The 26001-nt window shown below is 35.5% G+C and overlaps 1 protein-coding gene and 1 long non-coding RNA gene across 6 annotated transcripts in view; one reads left to right on the plus strand and one right to left on the minus strand.

Annotated features, from left to right (window-relative positions):
* Positions 1–26001, plus strand: part of LOC123592687 — a 71414-nt gene that overhangs the window by 26281 nt on the left and 19132 nt on the right. The window lies entirely within an intron of this gene.
* Positions 19371–26001, minus strand: part of HSPA4L (heat shock protein family A (Hsp70) member 4 like) — a 54066-nt gene continuing 47435 nt past the window's right edge. For both annotated transcript variants that reach the window (XM_045467957.1, XM_045467964.1), the window contains exon 20: positions 19371–24559. In XM_045467957.1, the coding sequence (XP_045323913.1) occupies positions 24368–24559 (192 nt within the window). In that variant the 3' untranslated portion in view covers positions 19371–24367. The remainder of the gene's footprint in view (positions 24560–26001) is intronic.

A 26001-nucleotide genomic window follows, 5' to 3' on the forward strand; every position in this document is an offset into this window, starting at 1 on the left:
TTCCCCCGCTTTCACTCTGTCTCTCTCTCTCTCTCTCAAAAGTAAATAAACATTTACAAAAAATAAAAAATAAATAAATTTCTTGCATGACTGGTTTAATAATAACAAACTCGTTTAGTTTTTGTTTGTCTTGGAATCTCTCTTTTTTTTTTTAATGTTTTATTTATTTTTGAGACAGAGCATGAGCAGGGGAGGCACAGAGAGAGAGGGAGACACAGAATCCTAAGCAGGCTCCAGGCTCGGAGCTGTCAGCACAGAGCCTGATGCGGGGCTCAAATCACAAACCACGAGATCATGACCTGAGCTGAAGTCGGACGTTTAACCAACTGAGCCACCCAGGTACCCCTGTCTCAGAAACTCTTTATCTCGCTTTCTATTTTGAATGACAGCCTTGCTGGATAAAGAATTCTTGGCTGTGTATTCTTCTGATTTAGCACATTGAATTTATCCTGCCACTCGTTTCTGGCCTGCCATGTTTCTGTGGATAGGTCTGCTGTGAACCTGATTTGTCTTAATGGCTTCTTTCCCTGGTTGCTTTCTTAATTCTTTCCTTGTGTGTGTATTTTGTGAATTTGACTATGATATGCCTTAATGATGGTTGGTTTTGGAAAATCTAATGGGAGTTCTCTGTGCTTTTTGGATTTTGATGTCTGTGTCCTTCCCATATTAGGAAAGTTTTCTGCTATAATTTGGTCACATATACATTCTGCCCCTTTTTCTCTCTCTTCACCTTCTGGGATTCCTATGATTTGGATATTATTCTTTTTTAATAATCATTGAGTTCTCTAACTCTTGTATTGTGCTCTTTTGCCTTTGTTTCCCTCTTTTTTTTTGCTTCATATTCTCCATAATTTTGTCTTCTATATTGCTGATTTGCTGCTCTGCTTCATCCATCCTTGTTGTCATGGCATCCATTTGACATTGCATCTCTGTTATAGCATTTTTAATTTTGTCCTGACTAGATTTTACTTCTTTTGTCTCTGCAGGAGAGGGATTCTATGCTTTTTTTTTTTTTTTTTTTTTTTAACCCTGGCTCTTATTGTTATTGTGGTTCTAAATTCTAGTTCAGACATCTTGCTTATATCTGTGTTGGTTAAGCCCTGGCTGTCATTTCTTCCTGTTCTTTCTCTTGGGTGAATTTCTTTGTTTTGTCATTCTGGAGGATGAAAAAAAATAATAAAATAAAAAAATAAAAATTACAAATTACAAACCGAACAAAAAATTAGGAAAGGAAGCTAGATCGTAGGTGTGGTTGGTCTGCTTGTTGAAAGAAGCTTGACTGAGTAGAGAAAAAGGGGAAAGAAGAAAGAAAAGAAATAAAAGGGAAAAAAAGTTTAAAAATTAAAAAAATATGTAGAATAAAATAGAATCAAATGGAATAAAGAAAATGAAACCTTTTTTAATTAAAAATATATTAAAAATAATAAAGAGTTGTTACAAATTGTTGAAAAAAATAATTGGGATCCCTGGGTGGCTCAGTTGGTTAAGTGTCTGACTTTACCTCAGGTCATTATATTATGGTCCATGAGTTCTAGCCCCACAGCTGTGCTGTGCTGACACAGCTGTGCTGACAGCTCAGAGCCTGGAGACTGCTTTGGATTCTGTGTCTCCCTCTTTCTCTTTGCCCCTCCCCTGCTTGCACTCTCTCTCTCAAAATAATAAACATTTAAAAAATTGTTTTTTAATTAAAATATTTTTTTGAAAAAAATAAAAATTTTTTTCTGTATCCAAGAAAAAGAAAATTTAAAGATAGAAGCAAAAACAAAAAGAAAACAAAACAACCCCCCCACCAAGAAACCTAATAAATAAACCAGCAAACAGAATGAAACCCAAATGAAGTTACCCCTAGAAGTCAAACCATGAACCACTCTGTAGTCCATACACTAAGCAGGTGGTGGGACATGTGCTTATCTTCTGGGGGATGTGCTTGGAGGGCTCAGTTGGCTGGGACTTGGTGTAGTGGCTCCGTTCTCCACTAGGTGACTCTGTTTAGCTTACTGGCGTGGATCAGGGTGGTGCACATGTGCACATGTATGTGTGGGAGAGGTATAAATGGCTTCACCCAGGTCCCTACTCTCTGGCACAGGAACTTTGTTCTCTCACCTACCCATGCTTAAGCAGCCCTCCTTTGTCTCAGGCTTCCATCCCCTCCCTACCTCTACCCAGTTCATGTCCAAGCCAACCACCTGCCAGGTGGCACCTCCCTCCAGAGTTTTATCTCAGATGGGATTGTGTTTCAGAACTCCACACTTCAGAGACCCCTGTGGCTTGGACTCATGCCAACTGTCTTGGAGAAGGTCTCGCTGAGCAATGCTGGTGCTGGCTTGCCCCAGAAAATGTTTGTGTGATTGTGCTGCAAAAGAGGTTCAGAGATTGTGGCAAATCAGAACACACAGCCGGCACCAGGTTTCACTGTACTCTGGCATCTTTGTCCCAGTACCAGCAAACGTGGCTGTTCTCCAGGGTCTGCTGGGACCTTTGCCAGTGGGGAGGACATATGCCCATATGACCTCTGCCAAATGCACTCCATGCAGTGGAACCACTTCTCCCTGTGTGGCACATGGATCCACCAGACCCCGCTGCCAGCCCCTGGGAATTCTCCCTATGTCCTCACCAGAGCACTGCCAGGCACTGATCTGCAGAACTTCAGACTGCACTCCATTTTTTATAGAATCCCGATGGTATTGAAACCCTCTCTTTTCTTCCCGTCATTGCTTTTGGGGAACAGATTTCTTGTTCAGTCCCCTGCGAGTGTTTTCACTCTTTCTGTTTCTCTCCAGCTACTCTCAGGAGTGTTTTTCCTGTACTCTCCTGATGTGCTGCACTCTCTCCCTTTCTCTGTCCTCTTTCCACAACAACAGTTCCCTACTTTCCATGGCTTTTCTCTCTCCCAGTTCACCTCTCCACACTGTGTACCTGCCATGTTTTGTGGGTCAAGTTGGGCAGATTGTTGTGTTAATCCTGAGATCAATTTCCTAGGTGTACAAAATGGTTTGGTGCTGATCTAGCTGCGACGAGACAAGCTGAGAAACTCCATGCTGTTCTGCCATCTTCCCAATATAGTCTTTGCTTTGAATTCTATTTTGTCTGATATACATATTGCTACCTGTGCCTTTTTTTTTTTTTTTTTTGTTCTTCCACTCAGATGGTAAACATTTTTCCATCCCTTCACTTTCAATCCACATGTTGTTAGGTCTGAAATGAATCTCTTGTAGGTAGCATATTAGAAGGTCCTGCTTTTTTATCCATTCGCCTACTCTCTATTTTTGATTGGAGCCTTTAGTCCATTTACATTCAAAATAATTATTGATAGGTTAGTACTTATTGCTACTTTGTTACTTGTTTTATGATTGTTTTTGTAGTTCTCTGTCTCCTTTTTCCCTTGCTCTCCTTTCTCATGGTTTGCTGGCTCTCTATAGTGAAATGCTTTGATTTTATTTTTTGTCTATCTATTACAGGTTTTTTATTTGTGGTTATCATTAGGCTCATACATAACATCTTATGTGTATAGTACATTATATTAAGTTCATGATCCCTTCAGTTTGAACCCATTTAAGAGCACTAAATTTTATTTTTGCTCACCCATGTTTTATGTATATGATGTCTTAGTTTACATCTTTAAAAAAATTTTTTTTTTTACATTTTATTTATTTTTGATAGACAGAGCACAAGTGGGGGAGGGGCAGAGAGAGACAGAGACACAGAATCCAAAGCAGGCTCCAGGCTCCGAGCTGTCAGCACAGACCCCAAGTGCAGGGCTCGAACTGACAAACCGCGAGATCATGACCTGAGCTGAAGTCGGACGCTTAACCAACTGAACCACCCAGGCGCCCCGTTTACGTCTTTTTACTTTGTGAATCCCTTGAATGATCTTTTCAAAATTTTTTAATGTTTATTTTTTGAGAGAGACAGAGTGCAAGCAGAGGAGGGGCAGAAAGAGAGGGAGACACAGAATCTGAAGCAGGCTCCAGGCTCTGAGCTGTCAGCACAGAGCCAGACATAGGACTCAAACCCACAAGCTGTGAGATAATGACCTGAGTCAAAGTCAGATGCTTAACTGACTGAGCCACGCAGGCACCCCTCCCTTGACGGACTTTTATAGATGTAATTGATTTTAGTGCTTTAATCTCTGTACTGGTTTTATAAGGGATTACTCCATTACTTTTATTATAATTTGTATATACCTGTGAGATTTTTTTCTTTTATACTTACTCCTGATTATGGCCTTTTCTTTCCACTCAAGGAATTACCTTTAAAGTTTCTTATAAGTCTGGTTTATTGTTGACGAACTCTTTTAACCTCTGTTTTTCTGGGAAACTCTTTATCTCTCCTATTCTGAATGATATCTTTTCTGGGTAAAGCGTTTTTGCTGGCAGGTCTCTCCCCCCCCCCCCCCCCTTCAGTACTTTGAATATATTATGCCTCTCCCTCTGGCCTCTAAATTTTCTGCTGAAAAATCTGCTGTGAGCCCTATAGGGTTTCCATTGTAGGTAACTGGTTTCTTTTGGTGCCTTTAAAATCTCTGTTTATCACTTTTATGCCTTTTTAACTACTGTATGTCTTGATGTGGATCTTCTTGGTACTTTTGTTTGGGAAACTCTCCTTCTATTCTGAATTGTAGCCTTACTGGGTAGAGTATTCTTAGCTGCAGTTATTTTTCTTTCAGCACTTGGAATATATCATGCCACTCCCTTCTGGCCTGCAAAGTTTATGCTAAAAAAATCAGCTGATGGCCTTATTGGGTTTCCCTTGTATGTAACTGCCTTCTTTTCTCTTGCTGCTTTTTTAAAAAGAATATCAATAACTTACTTTATTATTTTTAATTATTATTATTATCTTTTAATTTACAACCAAGTTAGCATATAATGTAACAATGATTTCAGGGGTAGATTCCTTAATGCCTCTTATCCATTTAGCCCATCCCCCTCCCACAACCCCTCCAGTAACCTTCTGTTTGTTCTCCATGTTTAAGAGTCTCTTATGTTTTGTCCCCCTCCCTGCTTTTATATTATTTTTGCTTCCCTTCCCTTGTGTTCATCTGTTCTGTGTCTTAAAGTCCCCATATGAGTGAAGTCATATGATATTTGTCTTTCTCTGACTAATTTCACTTAGCATAATACCCTCTAGTTCCATCCACATAGTTGCAAATGGCAAGATTTCATTTTTTTTGATTGCCAAGTAATACTCAGTTATATATATATATATATATATATATATATATATATATATATATACACACATATATATATGTATATATATACATACATATATGTATATATATACATACATATATATATATATATATATATATATATATATATACACACACACTACATCTTCTTTATCCATTCATCCATTGATGGACATTTGGGCTCTTTCCATACTTTGGCTATTGTTGATAGTGATGCTATAAACATTGGGGTGCATGTGCCCCTTCGAAACAGCATATCTGTGTCCCTTGGATAAATACCTAGTAGTGCAATTGCTGGGTCATAGGGTAGTTCTATTTTTAATTTTGTGAGAAACCTCCATACTGTTTTCCAGGGTGGCTGCACCAGTTTGCATTCCCATCTTCAGTGCAAAAGAGAACCTCTTTCTCTACATCCTCTCCAACATCTCTTGTTGCCTGAGTTGTTAATGTTAGCCATTCTGACAGGTGTGAGGTGTATCTCATTGTGGTTTTGATTTGTATTTTCCTGATGATGAATGATGTGGAGAATTTTTTCATGTGTCGGTTGGCCATCTGGATGTCTTCTTTGGAGAAGTGTCTATTCATGTCTTTTGCTCATTTCTTCACTGGATTATTTGTTTTTTGGTTGTTAAGTTTGAGAACTTCTTTATAGATTTTGGATACTAACCCTTTATCTGATATGTCATTTGCAAGTATCTTCTCCCATTCTGTCAGTTGCTTTTTTGTTTTGCTGATCTCTTGCTGCTTTTAAAATTCTCTCTTTATCACTACTTTTCCATTTAAGTACTGTGTCTTGGTGTGGACCTCTTTGGGTTGATTTTGTTGGGGACTCTCTGTGCCTCCTGGATCTGGATGTGTGTTTCCTTCCCCAGATTTGGGAAGTTTTCAGCCACTATTTATTCAAATACAATTTCTGCCCCTTCTCTCTCTTCTTCTGGCATCTCTATAATGCAAATATTGTGCTTGATGGTGTTGCTGAGTTCACTAAGTCTATTTTTAATCTTTTTTCTCTCTCTCCTATTCACCTTTATTGCTTTCTAATATTCTGCCCTTCAGGTTGCTGTTCTGTTCTTCTGCTTCCTCTGGTGTACTATTCCTTCTAGTATATTTTTAATTGAATTCATTGAGTTCTTCATCTCTGATTTTTTCCCCGTTTTCTATTTCTTTGTTAAGGGTCTCAATGAGTATATGCGGTAAGTATCTTTATGACCATTAAATTCTCTATCAGACTTGTTATTTATGTCCATTTTGTTTAGCTCTACTGCTGTGATTTTGTCCTGTTATTTCATTTGGGATATATTCCTTTCTCTCCTCATTGTCTAATTATCTGTGTGAGTTTGTATGTTACTAGGAAAGTTAGCTATGTTTCCTTTCCTTATAAATAATAGACATAGTATCCTGCAGTGCACTGTCCCCTGTACACCAGAACTTGGTGCTACAGGGGTGCCTCCTGTGTGTGTTTCATGCACCTTACTGTTGTGGCTGAGCCATATTTATCTTCAGTCCATTCATCTTCAATGGTTTTCTTTGCCTGTTGTGGGCAGTGTTTGGTCCCTATGTTGTTAGTGAGCCAGTCACGGGCAGCCTTGGGGTTGAGTTGAGTCAGATCAGATATATTCCAGAGATTTGGTAGTGCTTCAGCACTCGCTCTCCCTCTCTCTCCAGAGGAAGAGAAGTGCAGGGCACTTTCCCTGTGTTATCTTTTGAGAAGCTTTTGTTGATGCATGGGTCTATAGCCAGACCATATGTCTGTCCTCAGCCCATTGCTGAGGCTGCAATGGGATTAGTGTTTGTGGTTATCTTCCTTCTCCCTGGGGCAAGAGTCAGTTTGGAGTGGTGCTGATCCTGTCAGGGCTGTTTGCAAACTGCTGTGTCAGTGGCCCTGCTTTGAATGGGCTCTAGCCAAAGGTGTATTAGAGAGGGAAAGTCTGCAAGAGAATGTGGGTGTGGTGTGTGTGATGTTAGCAAGGTTTGTGCAGGTGTGCTGTGGGAGGGGACCTGGAGCCACCTTTAGAAATCTCCTGTCTCAGGGATGGATTGGGCAAATCCACAGGAGTGTGCAGTGCAGGGCACACAGTATCAGCAAAGTCCACTCTGGTCTGCTGTGGAAGGAGACTTGCATCCAACTGGGAAAACTCTTGCCCAGGCTGGTCAGGTTGGAAGGAGCAGATCCTTAGAAGTGCCATGTGTGGGTGTGGGTGTGCTGTTAGAAAGTTAAGTGGAGAGTATTGATGCTGTGCTCATTCTCCAGGTGTTCATGTATGTAGGCTAGGGGGCAGTGGAGGGAAATGACACCCAGCAGTGTTTTTGTTTTGTGGAGAAGTCTCCTAATGATCCCTGCCCCTCCAGCACAGGCTCTGAGATTAGTAAACAAATCTCTCTCCTGTATACCCCAGGTGTTTTTCAAACTGCTGCTTCTATGCTGTATCTCTGTGGGGCTGTTTGTTGTGCTGTCTCTTTTAAGGGCAGGCACTATATTTTCTCTCCTCCAACTGGCTTTCCCTGGGGCAAGCCCACTGATTTTAAAATTCCAAGGGGCACTTGGGTGGCTCAGTCGGTTAAGTGTCCGACTTCGGCTCAGGTCGTGATCTCGCAGTCCGTTGAGTTCAAGCCCTGCGTCAGGCTCTGTGCTGACAGCTCAGAGCCTGGAGCCTGTTTCAGATTCTGCGTCTCCCTCTCTCTGACCCTCCCCCGTTCATGCTTTGTCTCTGTCTCAAAAATAAATAAAGGTTAAAAAAAATTTTTTTTAAATTCCAAGCGTTAAGCTCTGCTGATTGTAAAAATTCCCCAAATTTGGCCCCTCTGTTTCTAAAACCAAGTGTTATGGGGATTCATCTTCCACTTATAGGATCCTTGTGCTGGGGTGCCTGGGGTGAGGATCTTCTCTCCCCTCTTTGTGCCCCTGGCATCCCTCCCTCCCTTGGATAGCCCCATGGGTGATACCCTCTTCTGTATAGCCTTTTTTCTACATTTAGCTGTGGAGAGTCTGTTCTGCCAGTTTTGGGGTTGTTTTCTGGATTATTTACACTGATCTGGGTGTTACCTAGTTGTATCCATGGATGAGGTGAGCCTGGGATCCTGGTACTCTGCCATCTTCCTCAGAATCACAACTAAGTCTTTAACCTACCTGGATTTGATTCTTTATATTGTCACATAGGAGTTTAGTTCTATATTTTCCCCCATGTGGATACCAACTTTCCCACCACCTTTTATTTGCACAGTGTTCTATATTGCCCTCAAATTGGTCTTTTTGTGGTCCCTTGATTCCATTCCATTCCTGCAGCAATATTATACTGTCTTAACTATAATAGCTTGATAGCTTTTATACATCCTGATAAGATGCTATAGCCAGTTCTCTTACTTTTTCTTTAAGAATGTCTTAGCACTTCTGGGCCCATTTGCATTTCAGTATAAATATTAGCTTGTCATTCTCTAAAAGATACCTGTTGAGATTTTTATGATATTCACATTGCTTTGAAATTGGAGTTGTATTGAATCTGTATGTCAATTTTAGGAAAACCGTCATTAATAAATATCAAGTCTTCTAATCTTTGAACATATTTCTCTTCATTCATTTAAGTCTATTTGAATGTGTCAGTAATGTTTTACAATTTTCCTGTCTTATGTAGACATTATGTGTCTTATGTACAGTTTAGATATTATGTTTTAAAATATGTTCCTTTTATAAGCTTATTTTTCTTTGCTGTTGATATATAGAATTATAATGTATATATATATATATATATATATATATACATACATAGTTTTATATCCAGCAAACTTGTCAAATTCTCATGTTAATTATGATAGTGAACTGATATCTTCTGAATTTTTTACATATACAATCCCATTAAACTGCAAATAATGACAGGGTTTTGTTTTTTTTTTTTTTCCCTTTCATGAATTTTGTGAGCCAGTGGTTAAACATGGCCAATATTAAAAATGAGGTTGTATAAACTTTGAATTAAATTTTTTTTTTTTTAATTTTTTTAACGTTTATTTATTTTTGAGACAGAGAGAGACAGAGCATGAACGGGGGAGGGGCAGACAGAGAGGGAGACACAGAATCGGAAACAGGCTCCAGGCTCCGAGCCATCAGCCCAGAGCCTGACGCGGGGCTCGAACTCACGGACCGCGAGATCGTGACCTGTCTGAAGTCGGACGCCCAACCGACTGCGCCACCCAGGCGCCCCTGAATTAAATTTTTATTAGAAGCAAAAGAATACATACTGAACACTCATGACTTTTTTTAACTGAGGACAAGTACATGTTTTTGTTTTTGTTTTTTTTTAATGCTTATTTATTTTTGAGAGACAAGACAGAGCATGATCAGGGGAGGGGCAGAAGGGGAGACACAATCTGAAGCAGACTTCAGGCTCTCAGCCATCAGCACAGAGCCCGACAAGGGGCTCGGACCCATAAACTGTGAGATCATGACCTAAGCCAAAGTCGGCACTTAACCAACTGAGCCACCCAGGCAACCCAAAACTCATGACTTTCAAAATATTTCACTATATTGTTATTATCTGTGTCCTAGGTTATTTACATCATTATCACTGTGTGATGGAGATTACTATATAATGTTCTGCTATTGAATTTCTCTTCCAACAGTACATTCAGTTAGGTGAGAAGTGATAGTTTAAGAGCAACCATTGTAATAGTATTTAAACCATGGAAATTGATAAACATTATAAATCAATGCATTTTTCCCCCTCTGAAAGTCAGTTGTTAGACTTAGCATGCCACTGAAGTTCTGAGAGTTGATATCTTTGTGTGATTCCTGATTTCAGGGTTAGGTTTCCAATTTTTCACATTAAGTATAATGCTATATAGGTTTTGTACCTAAACATCATCAGATAAAAGACCTCTTGTCTTTTTTCTGTTTTGCAGAATTTCTATATATGTTTATCTTTTCGTTTATTGAAATGTAGTTGACATACAATATTATGTTAGTTTCAGGTGTACAAAATAGTGATTCAACATTTATATACATTTTGAAGTGATCACCAGTAAATCTAGCTACCGTCACCAAAGTTGTTATATATTATTAACTATATCCCTATGTTGATAAATATGACATATTATATATATATATATATATATATATATATATATATATATATATATGACACTTACGTTGTTTCTAAGTCTTGGCTGTTGTGAATAACGTTGCAGTTAACATGGGGATGCAGGTTTCTCTTTGAGATAGTCATTACATTTTCTTTGAATGCATTACCAGAAGTAAGATTGTTGAATGATAATGGAAGTTCTCTTTTTAATTTTTTTGAGGAAACTTCATACTACTGTTTCCATAATGCCTGCACCAATTTATATTTTCACCAACAGTATATACAAGGATTCTCTTTTCTCCATATCCTTGCCAATATTTGTTATTTTTGGTCTTTTGGATATTAGCCTCCTGATAGCATGAGGTGATATCTCATTGTGGTTTTGATTTGCATTTCTCTGATTAGTGATGTTGAGCACCTTTTCATACACCTGTTGGTCATTTGTAGGCCTTCTTTGAAAAAAAGTCTATTCAGGTGTTTTGTCAATTTGAATTGTTGTTATTAGTGGTAGTAGTATTTTGGTATTGCGATGTACGAGTTTCTTTTATATTTTGGATATTAACCCCTTATCAGATATATAGTTTGCAAATATTTTCTAGTCATAGGTTGCCTTTTCTTTTTTCTTTATTTTCTTTCTTCTTTCTTTCCTTTCTTTCTTTCTTTCTTTTTTTTTTTTTGCTGTGCAGAAGCTTTTCGGATAGATGTAGTACTACTTGCATATTTTTGCTTTTGTTGCTAGTGCTTTTAGTGTAATATTAGAAATCTTATTGCCAAAACCAATGGTGAGATTTTTTCCTAGGTTTACACTTTCAACTCTCACATTTTCTTCTAAAAGTTTACAGTTTCAAGTCTCACATTTAAGTCTTTAATACATTTAAAATTTTTGTGAGTGGTGAAAGACAGGGGCCCAATTTCATACTATTGCATGTGATTTTAGAGTTTTCCCAACACCATTTATTGAAGAGACTATCCTTGTCACATTGTATATTCTTAGATCATTGTCAAATATTAGTTGACTGTATATATGTGGGTTTATTTTGTGCTCTCAATTCTGTTCCATTGGTCTATGTGACTGTTTTTATGCCAGTACCATGCTGTTTCGGTTATTGTAACTTTGTAATATAGGTTTTTTCCATCTGTGATATAATTGACATGTAACATTAATCCAAGGTATTACCACATAATTATTTATGTGTATATTGCAAAATGATCACAATAAGATTAATTAACATTCATAACCACAGATACTTATTTTTTTTCTTGTGATGGAAGTTTTAAGATCTCTCTTAGTGACTTTCAAATATACAATACAGTATTGTTAACTATAGTTACCATGCTGTACATTGCATCCCTGGGACTTATTGTAATATAGTTTGAAATTAGGAAGTGCAACACCTTCAGCCTTTTTGTTTCTCAGAATTTCTTTGGCTATTCTAGGTCTTTTTTGGTTCCATATGAATTTTTGGATTGTTTTTTCTAAATTTCTGTGAAAGAAAGTAAGTGTAGAATTTTAATAGAAAAGGCATTGAATCTGTAGATTGCCTTGGGTAGTCTGGACATTTTAACTAAGTTAATTATTCCAGTCCATAAACATTTATTTGTGTCTTCAATTTTTTTTCATCAAAGTCTTAAAGTTTTCAGTGTGTGGAAATTTCACCTCCTTAGCTAAATTTATTCCTATGTATTTTATTGTTTTTGAGGCTATTGCAAAAATTTTTTTCAAATAGTTCATTGCTAGGAAATTGCTAATTTCCTTTCTATATAATTTCTTTATTTTATATAGATTGCTAATCAGTAGAGGATTTTAGTTACACATTTTCTTGTATAGTGTCTTGTACCTTGAAATTTCCATTGCCTTTTGGTCAATGTTGGCAGTTCATGTTTTGCCAGGAGCTTCTTTTCTTTTGGTTTCCAAACTTTCTATCAGAGAACAGTTTGTCTTTTAAAATCTCCTTTGTATCTGTACTTATTTTCCTTTCTTATTCCTTATTTTGTCTGCCAAAGAAGATATTTTATTAGTCTTTATGTTTTATATGTAGCTTTATCTTTTATATTTAGCTTTGCAAGGTAGTCTTTCTGACTAATCATGTCTTTCTGATTTGTTTTTTCTAATATTTAATTAGATGAGTACTTATTCCTTTCTTCATCCTGTACTCTCTAAAAACAAAATTATTTAAGGCTATAATAGAAATATATATATTGGTTTCTGCCCCTGGTTCCTGGCACAGAGGAACCTAAAACTCTTGTAATTTCCCAAGTTATAAGAGCATCTTTTGTCCTAATATTTGGTTTTTGACTCCACCTCTGACACAGGGCTCCTAAGACCCTTGTAAATTCCTAGGTGATAAGAGCACTAGGAGCATCATTTTTCTGTTGAGGTCACTCTAGGTGGGCTCCTGGATGGCAGCTGGTGACTAGAAAGACCATGCCATGATTAGAAGCTTGGTATTCTGAGTCCCATTCCGTCAGCCTCCAGAGAGGGGAGAGAGGCTGGAATGGAATTAATAATTGATCATGCCCAAGTGAGGAAGCCTTCATAAAATCCTAGTAGTGGGGGTTCAGAGAGCTGTCAGGTTGGTGAACACATCCACACCAGGAGCGTGATATACCCCAACTCAATGGGAACAGAAGCTCTTATGCTTGCCTATGTATGTATCTGGCTATTTATCTGTATCCTTTATCATATACTTTTAATAAATTGGTAGGTGTTAATCCCAGAGTTCTGTGAGTTCTAACACATTAATTGAACCCAAGGAGGGGTTATGGGAATTTCTGATTTGTAGCCAAGTGCACAGAAGTTGTGGATAATCTGAGGATGTACTACTTATGATTGACATCTGAAAGGGGGTAGTCTTGTGAGACTGAACCCTTAATCTTTGGGATCTGATGTTATCTCCAGGTGGATAGTGTTAGAATTAAATTGAATCATATTCATTAGATGAGTACTTATGCCTTTCTTCATCTTGTACTTTCTAAAAACAAAATTATTTAAGGCTATTAAATAGAGTTAAATTGTAGGACACCTGGCTGGTGTTGCAGAGAATTGCTGCAACACATATCTGGTGTCTGAAGTGTTGTGATAGTAGTATAATGAAAGGAAATGTGTAGGAAAGAAGACATAGGAGGGAAAACTAAGGTTTTTCAAATACAGCTATACATTTATTTTCATTAGGACAATTTTCATTTACCCTGTTGGTACGATATATTTTCCTTTTTGTTGGTTTTCAGATAGTAATTCTCTATTTATTTTTCTCTATGATACGTCCATCTATTCTTTCACTTTTTTTTAAAGTTTATTTTGAGAGAGAGAGAGAGTGTGACCAGGGGAGGGGCAGAGAGAGAAAAATCCCAAGCAGCTCTGTGCTGATGGCACAGAGGCCCACGCAGGGCTTGATCCCATGAGCTGTGAGATCATGATCTGAGTCAAAATCAAGAGTCAGATGCACAACCAACTGAGCCCCCCAGGCGTCCCTATTCTTTCATTCTTAATTTGTAAATGTATGAGATTATTGGCTTATGATTAGAGGATGTTTTCAAAACTTTTCCTCTGTTGGCCATATATATGATCAATATCTGTAAACATTTCATAGACATATGAAAATAAATGTAAATTGTTTGAGAGAATAATTCAACTGTGGTGTTCCTCTGTGTCCTTACTGTGTCTAATTTTGCCCATGCCATATACACCCTTATTAACAGAATTCCAATTTTGTTGGAGATAGCAAAGTGCAAGTCAAAAAACTTAAGCTTCCTAGACTACCAAGCTGATAGGGGTAGCTTTCAGGTTAAGTTCTGGTGAATGGCAGGCATATTGGTGAAAGTTGCTGAGGATTCTGGGAATGTTCCATTTTTTTTTCTTTTATTTGCCAATTTGGTAAGCCTGATTTGCCCTTCCCCTTTGCCCCCCCCCCCCGCCTTTTTTTTTTGGTCCGGAATGTATATAACTTTTTTTTTTTTTTAAGTTTAAATACTACTAGACCAGTGAAAATCAAAAAAGAGGAAATTGAAGAATTATCTGTCAAACTGTCAAGTATCTGTGTGGTCAAATAGGACAGTAAGCCAAACTGAAAGTAATAACGAAGGCTTTATTCACTTCCTGTGCTACTGTAGGCAAAAAGCAAAGAAAAATGGTAGCTCCTCAATGTTCCATTTTTCATTGCAGAATGGCACCAGGCATGGGTCAGTCAGATGATAGGCATTGCTGGCAGTGGAAGATGTCTTACTGAAGAGCTGAATAAAACACTCCTACCATTTTATGGACTTGGAACTTGACAGAAGGAAAGGGGTAATGGCTAGGAGTAAAATACTACTGAGGTCAGAGGGGAAAAATATCTTAGTCAAGGTCCTGTCATAAGGAAGTCTTCGTGGAGTCTCCACTGTATGGAGGCCTCTGAATGGAGGCAGGTGGGCTAGGAATGATAAATTACATATCAGCATTGTTGACTCAGGGTTGGAATGACAGTCTGAGTCCTTGATTGCAACCCCCTCCAGAGACTGCAATACACTAACCATGTACCTAGTCTGTTGTGAAGAGGGCAGTTTTCCCCTGTGAGGCCAGCTTGGTAAAATCTGTGTCCTTGTGTTGTTGAACCTGAAGGATCAGGTTTTGGCCTGGAACCAGACTCCTGTGCAATTTAATGTTAAAAGGAGTAACAGGCATAAAGAAGGATGTATATAATGCCACAACAAATTGAAGTTATAAAATCTTAGAAATTTATAAACCTGGGGGTGCCTGGGTAGCTCAGTCAGTTAAGCATCCGACTTCAGCTCACGGTTCGTGGGTTCAAGCCCTGTGTCGGGCTCTATGCTGACAGCTCAGAGCCTGGAACCTGCTTCAGATTCTGTGTCTCTTTATTCTGCTCCTGCCCCTGCTCACACACACTCTCTCTCTAAAATAAACATAAAAATACTTTTTTAAAAATTTAGAAACCTGATTTTTTAAAATGTACCTATAGGAGATAGCATCACAACAGTAACATTTAGAAAAAGCATTGAATTATAACAGATTATATATATATACACACACACACACACACACACACACACATACACACTTGTGTGTACCTGTGAGTTCACATAATAGCTGTCTGATATAAATTATTTCAGTTGCATTTCATTTGTGTTGCTAAGAAAGAAGAGCATCTGAGACAAAATTTGCAAAACTCAGAGGCTGGTTTTGGTTAGGTGTTTTTTAAGAGTACTAATTCCTTGTTGTCATGCATTCTATCTCTTATATTGTGGTCAAGATACTTTCTTTTTTTTTTTTTTTAAGTAATCTCCGTGCCCAGTGTGGGGCTTGAATTCATGACCCCAAGATCAAGAGTCACATGCTTTACTGACTGAGCTAGCCAGGCACCCCAAGACAGTGTTTGTTCGTACATTTAATATTTAGATTTACCCACACATTTATGTTTTCTGGTGCTTTTCCTTGCATTTTTCTTCCATGTGAAGAATTCTCTATTAGTATTACTTTTGGTGAAGATTTGCTAAAATTAGTTTTTTATTAAAGAATATTTGTCTTCATTTTGAAGGATATTTTCACTCGGTATAGAATCCTATGTTGGTAGATTTTTGTTTCACTTTACTAAGTCAATAGTGAATATTTCAGTCCTTTGTCTTCTAGATTCCATCATTTCCATTGGAAAGTCAGTCGACTAGTCTTGTTGCTCCTTAGAGGTGTAATGGTCTTTGTTGTCTGACGAAGATTTCAGTTCTCTGACTTCTAAGATTTTCTCTTTATCTTTCAACAGTTTTACACTGCTCTTAAAACAGAAGGTGACATTGGGTTGGAACTTTGTGATCAAGGAGGAAAGCAGTAAAATATGAGGTAAAAGTTAATGGTACAGATCATGTAGGGATTTTCAGGATATGGTAAAGACTTTGGGTTTTATTGAATGCTGTGGAGATCTAAGGAATGTTCTAATCAGAAGAGTGACCCATGATCTAAGTTTTAAAAGGATAAATTTGAGTTGCATTGGAAATAAATGTCAGGAAGACCTGTTAGTACATTACTATAATAATGTAGATGAAGGATAATGGTGGCTTGGACTAAATAGTATAAGATTATTTTTTAAAATCATAAATGAGCAATGAAATATACTCTTAGCATCTGTTAAATTTTTTTTTCTTTTTTCATCTGTTAATGTGGTGAATGATATTTCCTAACATTAAACTACTCTTGCATCCTTAGGATAAAACAAATCTGTTAGTATATTTTTAACCTTTATAAATTCAGTTTGCTAGTATTTTAGAAAATTTGTTATTTGTTGCATTTATCTTCATGAGTGGGTTTGGAAGAGTAATTTTGTTCCCATATCGTCCTTTCCTTTTCTGGTGTGGTATATATAGAGAGTACGCTGTGAGACTGGCTTTATAAGAGCAGTTAGGGGGTTTTCTTAATTTCTGAAGTTTCAAGGGACTTATTTGTAGGAGATTTGTAAAACATTCTGGACTTGGTATATCTTTCATGGGTAGATTTTCAACTCAAAATTGATTTAATGATGTGTTTTCCTCAATTGTGTTAGAGGCTGGTCTATTTTTTTCTACTTGGAGACAGAGGTTTTGATTTTGTTGATTATTTCATTTGCTATTAATTTCTCCTCTTATTTTCTTTTCTAATTTCTTTAAGTTTATTTTGCTATTGTCTTTCTACTTCTTTACTAGGATGATTAGGTCATTTAAGTCTCTAATCTCCATTTTCAATACAGGCATCAAAGCATTTAAATTTCTAAAATAGCACTCCAGTTGCACGTAACCAAGTCTTTATAGGCAGCTTTCATTTATTAAAAGATTGCTGAACACTTAGGTGCATTCTTGTACATTGCAGGAAGAAAAATAGATCCAAAAGGGATCTTTAAGAGGTATATTTGCAATTTAAGATAAAATATAAAAAATATTTTAAACATATATAACAGGTTTGTATTATCATTCCAATTAGAAGTACATTCTAATTTTTAACATGCCTCAACATTTCTAAAAATTAATTTTTTCAATTCAAGTATATGGGTGTAAGAAATTCTCTTGGGCTATCTTCATAGGTTACTTCTAGTCACATTGCACTTTGAAAATCTGTATGATGGTCTTAGGTGTTTATTGAATTTGCTGTGGTTTACTGATAATTATTATTATAAACACCCCATGTATACTGAGGTTTTACCTAACAGTTGAGTGATAGTTTATTTACATAAACTATCAGATCTGCCTTTTAAAATTCTATTCTTTTATATACTTAGCTGCTTACTACCAGTTATCACTGTTACCTTGGGTGCAAATTTCTCTTTGTACTGTCACTTGCTTTATATATTTCTTATTGTTTCAGAATTTTTTATTCCTGGTGAATTGCTCTATTTGTCATTATTGAAGCTCACTTGTATCTCAGTATTTATTTTTTTTACCTTAAAGTCAATTTGATTTATAGTTTCATTTGATTGGCATTTTCTTATTCCATCAATTTAAACTATTACATTATTATTAAGAAGTGTAAAAACCACATAGTTTTTAAACTGGCCAAGTTTACTGTAACTAGTGACATTTGGATTTCTGTTATTTTGTGTGATTTGTTTTTTGCTTCTCTTTGCCTTCAGTGGGGTTCATTTTATTAACTACAAATTGCTGCCTTCCTACTTATTTACTTTTAATTTAACCTAATCCTTTTTATCTCTAAAACCAGTACACCAGTCCTTTCAGGTTTACACTGCTTTACCACCACAGTGAACTTAAATAGGAAACCAAATGTAGTCATTTGTCAATGCTGCTGGACACAACTGGTTCAGACTGCCTTCTGGCATTTGCAGGTTCTGTGAACCATCTTGAACATTTTTTTTTTTACATTTAAAAAGGGAGAATTGTAAAGGATAAAAATGAGAGGTACTTACAATCAACAAACATTCCTTCTTCACCTCTGGAAGGCTAAGTCTTTTCTGTTTAATTACTAGTGACTTTGGTTTTACCAAAAAAACAAAACAAACAACAACAAAAAAACCCAAACCAAAAAACAAAACCCCAAAACAAAACAAACCTAAATCCTATCCAGTTCTCCCAAATTCAGGATAAGATGAATAGGAATGAATGCCGATTGTTAAGCCTTCTAGACTTAACAAGTATTTATTTGCATTGAAGCTTAGTTTATAAAGTGTTTGAAATATAAATATTTTTCTGGACAGAGGGTCCATTAGCCTTTGAATGCTTTTAAGCTGTTCTATCCCTAGAAGATTAAGCACCAAATACTCTAGACCAGGGGACCTCAATCATTTTCTTACCCTAACACCCTAAACGACTTGACACATTTTCGTCAGGAATAGCAATTCTCAAACAGAGGAGCTTTATGAGACTCACTGGGGCATAGAGCTCCTCTATGCCTACTGAAAATTTCTAAGGTCATCATATTGACTTATTCCTGTTTTCTCTTCCAGTATAAAGCTCAATTATTCTGACAACACATCCAACATTAACAAACTATTTGTTTACAAAATCAATAAATAGCACCTGAAGGTTTGAAAAATTTGCTCATTTAAAGACCCTCCCTTATTAAGTAAATTTTTTTAAATGTCTCTAATGACTTGTCCACAAACCACCATCAAGTCAGTTAAGTTCAATATGTGACAATTAAACCTCAGGTGTGCAAAACACATAGTTCAAGGAACAAGTAGGTATAGACTTATTATAATTACATGACTTGACAAGGTGCACTGTCATCCAAAAATGAATTGCATTTATTATCAATTACTATTTGTTCACTAGTATGAAGATGCCAATTTACGTACACAGAAAGTATTTGATATACTTTGATCCTGCCATATGTAACATTATTATGGATGTTTGTGAACCAAAATTGTATGCCAAATTTATATTCCTAGAATGTTATCAGTGTAACATCACAAACCATTCTCATGTCAGCTTGTTGAAGCTGAGGGTCTATTACATGCAAAAATCAGTTGATTATTTTTATAGTCACATCACACTTGGTTATGATTTTCTGCATTGCACTGGTTACTCTTTGTATTGAAAACAAACTTGGAAATTACGAAATGTAGTTTTCTTAAAAACAAAATTTTTAGCTAATAGGAACTAAACCACCAGAAATTCTTTTACACTAATGACTAGAGTCAGAGTCACAATAGAAATTATTTTAATAATGGTTGAAGAAAAAATGACTTGGATGCCATATTAGAACTAAAACAATTTGATAGTTTCATTAAAAAACTGCTTTATATACTGTAGAATTAAACAATGGCTTCATCTTACCAAGTATAAAAGGTAACCACTTTTAATGTGAGTCTGCTTCCAAGACATTAAGCCATAAAATTTTATTTCAGGGAAAATAATACAACACTTTAAAGCATTTCCTAGATTTCCCTACCTTCTAATGACATTTTAACACCTTATTCTGGATGGGTCCATATGATTTCAAGAGCATTTTGACTCAAGGTCTTAGAAGCACAAAATTTAGGAAATTCTAAAAACAAAACAAAACAGGAAGATGCACAGAACATGTATGTAAATCAGAAAGAACAAACAATGGAAGGTGGCTAACCCTTTAACAATTTTGAATTTCTGACCCTTATTTTGTCACACTGGTATCTGTATTAAAAATAAGGAATGTTGGGTTTCTTCATATATGATAATTCACAAAACTGACCTCTTTTGGTCCAGAACTACTTAAAAGTATTCTAAGGCCAAAATACGAAAACTCTAGAAGCCATTATTAAATTTTAGAGATACTACATGAGGAAACTTACAACACGGCTTTTCAGGTATGAATTTATAAGAGTCAAAAAATTCTTCACAGTAATAAGATTTGGTGTTTAGAAGGCAACAAAGGCAATAAAATTAGCTATCAAAGGGATAGGATAGCTGTGAAACTATTTAAAAATACACAAAATGAAAGACCTAAAAAATCGTCTAAAATAAAAAAACCAAAATGTGCTGGAGAAAAATAGGATTATACAAGAGCCTAGAATTGGATGAGAGAATAAATGGATCAAGATGCACCAGAAAGATCATTTCCATTTATAGTTTATACACTATAAAAATAAAACATACTGAATTTCCCTTATCTCTGTACAGGATGGGTCATTTTTAGGTATCTATATACTTCCTTAATAATCATCCTATAACTTAGGACAGTAAAAGATTCCAAAGCAAAGATTATACTATTAATTTTTGTTATGGTTATGGATTTTGACCTGCTTGACAGACTGAATAAAATGCTCATCATTCAATTAGCTTTTTTGATTTGAAAGTTCCTAGTCCTTTAATAATGTGTTTTAATAGATGTGCTTTTTCTTTTAATACTTACTCTAACAATATGCTAGAGGTAGCCTTAGGGATCTGGAAGATGAAAGAGCCATTACCACCTAACAGGTACTGACCACTGTGCCACAGAGGTTAAGTTTTCTTCTTCTAAGCAGCTTCAGTTTAACGTTCTAAGAATTCCAGATGCCTTTTTATTTAAAGTGTGAAGCAAATACCCATGAATTCAGCAAGAAAAAAACTTAAGACATCTGGCTGTAGTATAAACCCAAAGCTGGTTTTTTTTAGGAAACACAGGAGTATATGGAAGAACATAAATTTTATTAGTACATTTAAAATTAGATGAGGAAGCAAAATAGCTGAAGTTTTTTGTTTTGGTTAAGAGTTTTGGTCTTTGCATTAATTTCTGTTACTTTTTTACTGAAAGAAAAGATTATGTGCTCCCTGGGAACTTTTAAAATGGTAAGACCTTAACAAAAAAGGAAATTTCAAACCTGCTTTTCTTTTTTGATCATCAAAAGTTCTGTCTTCTGAAATTGATGGCTTTAAAAGATTAGTTTGCTAAATGGTAGTTATGAAAGATTGTAGAGTAAGAGCATAATATTAGAATCACACTTTAAGCACACTACCAATGACATTTGAAGTCATCAGTGGCTAACTTTAATCAGTGCCATCAGATTTTAAATATTGATACAATCAGTAATGCTTATCATTAATTTTATAGAATCAGATATCACAGGCCAAATTCTACTTAAAACTTCCTAAGTCTAATCACAAAATAACATTTAATTTAGAATTGAAGTTTTCTGGTTGTAAAATTCTAAAAGGTGAGAAAGGTGAAGTTATATTTGTCTTGTCATTTAAGAATCACTTCTATGATATTTAAGATCAATGCCAAGGTTTCAACTGTTAACTACCAAATATCACCTGTTAAAAACAAAACAAAATCCTAATGAGAATGTTTATAGGCTTATTACAATTCAAATTCATGAATACAGAGGAATGGTTCTATTTTGGCTCAAACTGAAGTCAGCTAATTTGATCACTGTATTTGAATGCTCATTGTCTTTAAGTATTGATAATTTTTCAAAACAGTTCAAGATGTCCTAATTTGGATAAAATGTTTTCATACTTATTACATAAAAATTGAGCCCCAAGTTCATTAATATAGCTATCTAGGAAGTAATCATAAATATACTGAAAATTGGCCAAGAAACTCTAAGAAATCTTTATTTCTTCTTAGGAAAAATCTAATTAGTTACACTCTTTTAAACTGAGATTATTATCTGTTTATTCCAAAAGCCCAATTCTTTGGTGTACTGTTTCTAGTTGTTTTAAACTTAAGAATTCTGTATACTGCTAAAGGAATTAAAGCATCACAAACTTTGTGTTAAATAACTTTGTTATTTAAGCAATCTTTGTTTTTATAATCACAGTATGATTGGCTATCAGGAGGTGGATTTGGAAACCAAGTGATTTATACTTTTTCATAGAGTAAAAGTGTATTTTAATCATCCTATTTTCTACATACTTAGTTCATATTTGATTATAGGAAGACATTCTAATTTTCTATGTCTTTTCTAAAATAACTTCTAAAATAGTGGCTTTTTATTTTGAAAAAAAATTTTTTTGTCTAGTACTGCATATATTTCCATGCAGATTAAACTGAGCCATACCTTCTACCCCAAACTGTTAAGGAGAACATATTTTTCTTTATATTCAGTAAACAACTACATCCTAAGGTTAAACAGCTTTTGAAAATATCATTTAAGTTGGATGAGTAGGAAAGCATACATCTTATCTTTGGATGTATTTAACTTATCAAGTGAAGTGTTATATAAATGTAAGAATTAGAATGTTATAGATCTAAAACACAGAACTACATAAACCGATTTAAGAAGGAAGGGAAGATGTCAGATATATTAGACAGTTCAGATGCAGAAAGGGTTATTTACACATTTGTTCACAAGTTTTGGAGTTATATAGCTCCTAACGAAGTGGGTGGAGATTTTCTTGTTAACTCAAGAAAAAGCTACGAACTCCCTAATGTGTGCTGTTGAAATACTCCTTCATAACTTTGATGCTCTTCCTGAAATGAACCTATATATTCAACCTATAAATGAAAACCAACTGATGCTTTAAAAAGAAAGTATTTAATTACTAGTGGATATAATTAGTTCACTTTAAGAGTATTAAGGAGAAGTTTAAAGACTAGAAGACATTAGAAATATATTGGGTCTATATGATTTTTTTAATGCAAAAAAGGGACATCTCCCTCGAAAAGGATGAATAAAAATCCCTGCAAAATGCACTATGCTCCCCTTTCAGTGCAGACTACATTGTAGAAACAAAATCTCTCTTAAGAGAACTATTTGTGAGAAATAATGACTATCCCTAAAGATATTAAACTCTCAATTTTTACTATGTAAGAAAGTCATTATTAATTCATCTTAATATAAAGGTTTTAGCTTTGGGAAAAAGTGAGCCTTTCAAAATTTTAACTTAGGTTATTAATCTAGTTGATTGGCATGAAACACAAGTGCCATGCATGGTCTATGCCTCTCGTAGGTCTGAAAAGTCATTTCAGACTGCTCCCATACTTAAATGGTTTCAAGCCTCTGGACAGAACTGAACAACGTGAACAAGTCTGGTGATGAAGCACTGATTAAGTCTTAAAATATCATAATTTCACAGTCCCTTGTCCCATATAATATATATAAGAAGCACCAAAACTGGAGCCAAGATCTGAACAGGTAATGTAACAGCAGGAACTATAATTTAATCACATCATATCATATTACACTTATGTAACATTCTATGCCTGTTGATATGTGTAACATAGTTAAGTTTATTACAAGCATTATTTCCTAAGACTTACGGTATAAGTACTTCTTTTCAAGTATTACCGCTTAAGTGTTTATCTATTTCTTAACATTATGTAAATCAGTGATAAATGTATATAATGCAGTACATTGTGCCATTTCTCCCAACCCTGTGTTCAGATATTAACAAAGTCAATTAAGAAAAACAAAACAACTATTAAAACTGAAACAAGGCTATCAGCATCACACATGAACATCTGAGTCGGTCAATAGCATTTGCCCCTTCACATGAAGGTATTTTCATCAAAAATGCCTCATCTTTAGGCTAGTATTATGTTAGCAGCAGCTGGTCTTCAGGACAAATAGATCAGAAGTTTCAAGTGAAAATGACACTGAATTACTCTTGAGGAAACATCAATCCACATTACTAATAAAAGATGCAAACTGCTGGTGTCACCTTAACATAAAAATTGTGTGTTTTCCCTTTCAACATGTGATTTAGTTCATTTATGTGATGACAGCACTTTGGAGTTCTCATGGCACACCAATAAGATTATCTGTTTTAATATTTAAATTATAACTACAATAACTAGAAAAAAGTCAGTGCCTCGGTGGCTTTAAACCACATCAATTTCAATGTTTTTCAAAATGATGATGCAATTAAATCTATGCTTCTGCAATAGTGCAAAACAGTATCCTCTCCTAAATACAGGAGCTGAGGTTTATCCAAGTAGAAGCTTTAAATAAGGTAGATTGTTGCCAACTATATATCAGTCTCGCATATTTGATATAACATATATTAGGAAAGCTTAAACTGACTTATAAATCTATTCTCAGCTAAAGCTTCACATAAGCAGCAATGGAAATGAACAGAAGTGCACTCAATATAAAACACTTTTCAAAACTACTCCAAAAAACAAATGACAAAACGTGGTTAAGAACTGAACGTATGTTGTGTGTACCACATGTAAAAAGAAGAATGGACCTTGGTGATTGCTTGCACTGTCTGAATTATGTGAAGGTAAAATTAAGACTTAGTCCACTTCCATCTCTCCAGAAGATTTAGGATGCTGGGAGCTGTCTTTTGTCATATCTGGTTTAGTTTCAGTCCCACTCTGTCCATCCGTTGGTCCATTGTGTTCACTGTTAGCTTTTGTTTTGTCTTCAGCAACCTCTACTTTTGGTTTGGGCTTGTAAATGATGGGGTTACAAAAATTATCCAGTTCCTAAAGACATGAAGAGAAGTGATTATATTAAAATTACTACAGAGTAAGTTACTATTAACGTTCTAAATTCCACATTAGTGTGACATTCCTGAATTTATGTTAGCTCAGATAACCAAGTTTCTTCAAATACGTCAATGAAGCATTTACTTCTGGGTTAGTGCATGTTAGTGCTGACAGAGAACTCTTCAATCTTTAATAATAATACTCTTTGTATATAATGTCCCTAAAAACTGGTTCTTCATAATTTAAATATAGTTTACTTAGGAAGAAATAATTTTTAATTTATTCCTTTAAATTATGCCTGATGCTCTGTTATGAGAATTCTGTCAAATAACACCTATTTCATAAACTGATATTTACACAAAAACAGCTTTAATAAGTGGAATTATAGAACTATGTTGAAGGAAAATAAGTCATGAATGTAAATGCAACTTAATAATTTAAAATAAATACAATTTATTTTCTCTGCCCTTATTTCTTTTTAACACAGAAATAAAAGACCATTAAAATCTTTCAAGACCAGTGTCACAGAGATTGGGAGAGGGAAGGAAAGACAGGGACTAACATCTTGGGGGAATGTTTTGTTTTGTAAACGTTTATTTATTATTGAGAGACAGAGAGAGACAGAGCATGAGCATGGGAGGAGCAGAGAGAGGGGGAGATACAGAATCCGAAGCAGGCTCCAGGCTCTGAGCTGTCAGCACAGAGCCCAACGTGGGGCCCAAACTCACAAACTGTGAGATCATGACGTGAGCGCAAGTTGGATGCTTAACTGACTGAGCCATCCAGGCACCCCACTGGGGGAATGTTGTAGTGGCAAACTGCTCTTATCACACTCTATATTTCATCTGATTAGGAGTAAATTATTATAGCTTTGTTGCAAAACTTTCTCAAAAGGAAAACACTTTGATTTGAATAAAAAAAAAAAAAAAACCTGAAAACACACTGAATAAAAAAAAAACCAACCAGAATTTCATCTTCTACAGAGTAACATTAACATTTTGGGGAACATCCTTCTAGATACATGTCCACGCACACACATATATACAAACCTACAAATCTATGAACGTGCTAATTTATATAGCGAGGTAATTTTTCACTCAGTACGTTGTACTCATCTTTATATCTAAATATAAAATCTTTATATCTAAATCTTTATATCTAAAAGATATACATTGTACTCATCTTCATATCTAAAATCATGTAATGGTTGCAAAGTGTTGTACAGATGCTTCCATTTATCTAGTTTCTTACAGGTATTTGTGTCTTTCAACTTTCTGCTAATTTACCAGGAAGGTTATCTTCCTATACTTGTGTAATGATCGATTTAGGATGAATTCCTAGAATTATGATTTCTGGGTTAAAGGTATGTATACTTCCTTTAAATTTCTACACATATACTGATACAAAAAGAATGAAACAAATTCAACCAAGCTGCTCAG

This window comes from Leopardus geoffroyi, chromosome B1 (assembly GCF_018350155.1).
Source record: "Leopardus geoffroyi isolate Oge1 chromosome B1, O.geoffroyi_Oge1_pat1.0, whole genome shotgun sequence".
NCBI classification, from domain to species: domain Eukaryota; kingdom Metazoa; phylum Chordata; class Mammalia; order Carnivora; family Felidae; genus Leopardus; species Leopardus geoffroyi.